Source organism: Gymnoscopelus microlampas (assembly GCF_963454915.1).
Source record: "Gymnoscopelus microlampas genome assembly, chromosome: 6".
In the NCBI taxonomy this organism is placed as follows: Eukaryota; Metazoa; Chordata; class Actinopteri; order Myctophiformes; family Myctophidae; genus Gymnoscopelus; species Gymnoscopelus microlampas.
In genome coordinates, this window is record NC_139943.1 from 7,737,197 (window position 1) to 7,743,451 (window position 6,255).

Sequence of the window (6,255 nt, forward strand, 5' to 3'; positions counted from 1 at the left end):
AGATGAGAAGTTAAAGATGGAAGGATAGAAGGAAGGACGGAAGAAAGAAAGAATGAAGGACAACACTGGCTCACTCCCCAAAAGGCATATTGTGACTTAGTGACGAAACATCAACATGTGCCGTGAAAGGGGGGCAAATAAGGCATATGTTGACTTTCGGGACTTCCGCGTCTAGCAACACGGAACTCAACCAGTTCTTAGCGTTTTTGACGATCCGTCAATACAACGGCTAAAACATCGGAGGCGCGCCGTCTCAAGCCGACTTGAGCAACGGGAGGCACCACAGAACGAGCTAAAGCGACCGAGTTTGCTGTGTCGAGTGTTGTGAAGTCCGCTTTGAGCTTTTGTCACGAAAGGCACAGGATCGTAAATCATAATTCCCCGAAAGTCATATTCTGACTTTTGCCCAAAAAGTCAAAATATGACTTTTTTTTGGAGAGAAGGGAAGGAAAGAACAGAAGAAGAAGGAAGAAAAGAGGGGTAGAAGGAAAGAAGGAAGGAAGGAAGGAAGGAAGGAAGGAAGGAAGGAAGGAAGGAAGCAAGGAAGGAATTTAGAAAGCAAGGAACGAGGCATAGAAGGAGGGCAGGCAGGCCAGAAGGTAGAGAAGGACAGAAGGAAGCATAAATACCGTGGGTTTGGGGAACTCCTAACCTCGGGACAATGCAGAGGAATAGCAGCCAAACAGGTAGATGGGATGGAGCCAGGGTTTGCTGGAGCGCTAGTCTTGGGTAGTCTGTGGGTTACACATTACTTTAGATTACACTGCTCCAAATCTCTCTCTCGCTCTCTCTCACACACACACACACACACACACACACACACACACACACACACACACACACACACACACGCTTGTATTAATATACTTGTGAGGACAACAACACTTTAGGACGCCAATTTTCTGGATGCAATTTTAAACCGTAATCTTTTTTCAACCATACAAACAATTATTCTTGTGAGGACCAGGAAAATCGTACTCACAATGTGTATTTCTCATTCTACTAAACCTGTGGGGACATTTGGTCCTCACAATTTTACACACACCCAGCCACCCACCCACCCCCCCACACACACACACACACACACACACACACACACACACACACACACACACACACACACACACACACACACACACACACACACACACACACACACACACACACACACCTAAGGAAGTGTGCACATTAAGTTGCAGTCATTTGGATTGCTTAATATGTTTCCCATTATGTAGCGTCTCTCCAGAGAGAACCTGTATACCGTATAGCTGTGCCACAGGCGGGCTTACTAAGCCATGCAGAATGATTAAATTGCATCTAAGGATCAGCTAGTGTGTAGGGCTTGACGTATGTTGCACTGCATGAGTCTTCAACAGAGGGTCCAGTACCCCTAGGGGTTCCTCAGAGTTACTGCAGCTAGGGGGGGGCCTTTTTGTTTATTTAATTATTATTTCTTTGCTTTAACCACTTAAACCCTAGCATACATATTCCAGGGGGGGGGGGGGGGGGGGCATTCGGCAAAAATAACAGATCAACAAGCTCACAACGCGCCGTGCTGCGCAGCATTATGAGCTTGTAGATAGGCTTTTGTCGACAAATTCACATTTGGTGTCGAGAGAAAATAGAGCAGATCAATTACAAAGCCAAAAAGCTCAAGTTTTAAATGGTTCAGTGTCTGAAAAATACACATTAACGTGAATCCAACAAAATAGAAAAGATGTAAACAAACAAAACAAAAAAGAAAAGAAAACACATTATTTTTGCTCAACACTGATGATAGTGCTGTCAAACAAACAGTGTAGTAGGGGTCCCTGCTTCATATCTCTCTCTCTCTCAGCTAAGGGATCTTTGGCCTGAAAAAAATGTTGAAGACCCCTGATACACTGTATAAAGTCAACTCCAAAGCAAGTTCTTTGTGCAGGCGAGTGCACTTAATTGGCAAAGACACGCAGCAAATCTGGGGGAACAGCATATCTCTTGATGACTCATAATCAGGCTAGGACATTTTAATCAGTTCCAAAGTGGCCACTTAGAATGTAAATTTAACCCATTAAGACCGGGAAAGCATAATGTGTCATTTTAGATTTCTTTGGCTATTCAAAAATAGCATATAAGCGTCACTTTGTGTCACGATATGAGCTTGTCTGCTATTTCTTTTTTATGTAAATCGCGAAAATTTGCGCAAATCTTAGAATATACTTATTTTTAAACAAGATGGGGGGTCCGCGGCCAAATACATATACTTTTGGGGGTCCTTGACAGTTTTAGCACCACATATAGCAACATAAAGTTTTTCAAAAAACTCAGGGACGTGCACAGATAGACTCTAGGTGGTGCTAGAGCAACCTGCCCTTTGCCCTCTTGACCAGAAGTGCCATTTTGAAAAAAAGGGAAAAAAAGTTGGGGTTTTTCAGTTTACAGCAAGGGTCTTCAACAGGGGGTCCTCAGAGTTACTACAGGGGGTCCGCCAAATCTTTATGTGATATGATTTTTCTTTTTACCATAACCACTCGAAACCTACAGTAGCATCCCTTTTCTGAGGAGAATTTTAGCCAAAAATAGCAGATCTACAAGCCCACAACGCCTCGCGCTGCGAGGCGTTGTGGGCTTGTAGATCGGCTATTTTTGGCGGTTTGTAGGTGTAGAGGGAAAAAAGAGCAGACCACGTAAACAAAAAAAAGTATAATTTACTTGAGCACCTGCCCCTCAAAATGTCTGTGCACGCCACTGAGAAAACTGTTAGGATTTAGAAGACATCCTCCTTAGAAGTCTCAGGTCTTGTGTGAAGCTGTGTGTTGCACTTATACTGTCGGCCAGGTGCTGGAGGCAAAAAATACTATTTGTGTTTGTACATTTTGACCCCATGGCTGGGTCCAAATTTCCATACTGATATACTATTTAGTAAGCCAAATTAGTATGCCAAATGAATGCCCTACTTAGACAAGATTGTCACGCTAAAGTAGCAAACAATAGCAGATGCACAGTAGAGTTTTGTGAGCTTGTTGATCTGCAATTTTTTGCATTTTCAAAACCATTTGAAAGCAAAAGTGAAAGTGTTTATGTCTGTCAGTGTTTATTTAAGCAATATTACACGAGAGGGTGTGCTTTACCGTCATTATTGGCACGCCAGTGATGCGGTCAGGAACGAGGCGAAGCCGAGTTCCGCGAGCATCACTGAAGTGCCAATAATGTAAGGTAAAGCACACCCTCTCGTGTAATATTGCGATTATACAACAGTTACCAACAAAACACATCCAAATGTATTCATATTGTGGGGCAATTAATAATAAAAATGTTTCGCTATTGTCCGTTTCCCTGTAAAGAAAATACTTTTTGACTGAGAGACATTAAATAGTCCCTGTAGGCTGTAGCAGTGCTTTGAGTTTGAGGCACCGTCTCAACCGGTTGGCTATTTTCGCCATGCGATACCTTCGTACGATAAAGTATAACATACACTGGACTGTTAACGAAATGGTAGTAATTTTACTTTACACAGGAGGATATTTATAACCTTCTAACCATTGATCAACCGTAAGTCCACCAAATAAGTCAAAATTAACATAGTCCATTTTGCATAGCTGTTTGTTCTCCGGTGGCGGCGGTGGGTCAGGCTACTGTCTGTTTGTTTTCCTACCGGGGGACAGCGTGACTTCACAGCACAGCTGTGCCATATATGGTCTAATCAGGTGCGGACGACTGCAGTGCGGAGTGATTTATTAATGTGATTAGGCCCGTGCTATGATGCTGGTTTGAAGCACGGCTAGAAAGCTATTTCAACCAATCAGATTGCTTGGTCGGAACTACCTGTTGTATAATTTTGATTTCTATATTGAACCGATGAAATGTATTAACAAGTATTAATTATGTTTTATTTTATTCTATTGTTTAATGTGTTATGATGTGTATGTACTCTATGGACCCCCTGTGTGTCTGGAATAGAGTTTTTTTTTTTATTGAATTGAAGAGCTTGTGACTAAATACTACATTGGATCCATTGGGACACATGCCAGGTTATTGTTTTTGCATTATGAGTATGTTTCCATTTGGTACTTTAAATTCATGTTGATGCCACAACTTTTGTACGTTTAGTTAGTTTACTTATAAGTGCATTTTTAATACTGAAAGTTGAATTGTTACAGAGTATTTTTTTTACTTGTGGTGTTGATACTTTTACAAGCACGGACGTGCACAGATAGACTCTAGGTGGTGCTAGAGCACCTGCCCTTTGCCCTCTTGACCAGAAGTGACAATTTTTCAGTTTACAACAGGGGTCTTCAACAGGGGGTCCGGGACCCCTAGGGGGTCCTCAGAGTTACTACAGGGGTCCGCCAAATCTTTATGTGATATGATTTTTCTTTTTACCATAACCACTCGAAACCTAGCATCCCTTTTCTGAGGAGAACTTTAGCCAAAAATAGCCGATCTACAAGCCCACAACGCCTCGCAGCGCGAGACGTTGCGGGCTTGTAGATCGGCTATTTTTGGCAAAGAGGTATAGGTGTAGAGGGGAAAAAGAGCAGACCAAGTAAACTAAAAAAAGTATAATTTACTTGAGCACCTGCCCCTCAAAATGTCTGTGCACGCCAAGTAAAAAAGGAGGAAAAAAGAAGGAAGAGGAGAAAGGACACAAGAGGATAATGATTTCTTTGACAGACTCACTTCTAAGTCTATAATATAGCCCGCTCTCTGGTGTGTTTTTAGTGAATAATGTGGCATGTGGAAAGAAACGGTGAATAATGAAATATCATATCAGCTGGGCAATTTGCCAAAATGACTCCATCCTCATAATCAAACTTATGAAGACGGTTTATTACTGAGACTTCAAGTTATGCTCCATTATGAATTCTGTTTCCATGACAGTAATCGTTTTTGTGAGAGGAGATGTAAGGGTTCTTTTTTTATTAACCCATTAAGCCCCGGGAACGCATCTGTGTCATTTTAAGATTTCTTTGTCTATTCAAAAATAGCAGATCTACAAGCTCATAGCCATGAGCTTGTAGATCAGCTTTTTTTTTTTCTTTCGTGAAAATGTGTGCAAATCTTTGAATATATGTTTATATATGTTTTTTTAAGCGAACAAATCTTTGCTTCTGGAGGATAACAGAAAAACGCAATGTCAAGGACCCCAAAAATGATATGCATTTGGCCGCAGAGCCCCATCTGACAATATTTTGTTCCAGGGACCCCCAGAAGCAAAGACTTTAGTTAAAAATGTATGTTATTATATTCAAAGATTTGCACACATTTTTCAAAAAATAGCAGATCTATAAGCTCGTAGCCCGGCACTCGGTGCCACGCTATGAGCTTGTAGATCTGCTATTTTTAAATAGCCAAAGAAATCTAAAGTGACACAGATGCATTCCCGTTCTTAATGGGTTAAATGACTCATCTCGGAATGAAACAAAAACTGATCTTGGCATCAATTTCCTTTTGCCTGGGCCGCCCGTATTGCATCAGATACACTTACAATGACTGTCAGAAATGTCAGTGAACAAACAAGACAGATTTAACAACTTAAATCTAGTAGACCGGAGTCCCTCAGAGCTCTGTACTAGTAACCTTTTTCTGTTTTTGCTCTACATTAAATATCTTCGTTGAAGATAGCAGATATACAAGCTCTGCTAAAGTTTCCCCCCAGAATACGGATACTGGGGTTTGAGCGTTTAACCTTAGTTCGGGATACTTTTCTTTTAGTTGCGATTTAGCTGGGAGGACCACTTCACCCATTTTCAATCTTATCGTCATCAAGTGGGCCTCATAATGCTCATTATACTAGGGATGTTCGATGTTTACTTTTTTGCCGATATCCGATATTCCGATATTGTCCTAATTTCCGATACCGATATCAACCGATACTGATATATGCAGGCTTTTTAACCAAAAGTAATCCAATTGTCAGGTAACAACATCACATATCTAATTAAATAAAATAGCTATAATATCAATATAATATCTAATACATCTAATATAATACAGTGATGTTGTTAGGTTTTCATTGAAGTGAGTCCCGGGACTCACTGGTGGTAATTTGAATGAGTCCCACTAATCTTAGATCTTAGATGTTGGCCTATTTGACAGCATAATTGCCTTGATGCCTATAACATTAACGAGCTTCAACGAGCGTCAGCTGGACACAGACACAGACACACACACACCTGCCCTCTGCAGTGCTCTAATTTTAAAGTGACTCTGGCTCATTTCTCTCCAAAAGAGAGAAATGAGGCGGACAAAATCTGATATTGATATTTTTTCCAT

The 6,255-nt window shown here is 41.1% G+C and overlaps 1 protein-coding gene across 1 annotated transcript in view; it reads right to left on the reverse strand.

Annotated features, from left to right (window-relative positions):
* Positions 1-627: 627 nt before the first annotated feature.
* The window catches only part of LOC311047499 (chemokine-like protein TAFA-5), a gene marked incomplete at its 5' end in the record, with an annotated part of 220,374 nt that continues 214,746 nt past the window's right edge, over positions 628-6,255 (reverse strand). The window contains one exon of the mRNA XM_084060236.1: positions 628-734. Within this exon, the coding sequence (XP_083916362.1) occupies positions 720-734 (15 nt within the window). The 3' untranslated portion in view covers positions 628-719. The remainder of the gene's footprint in view (positions 735-6,255) is intronic.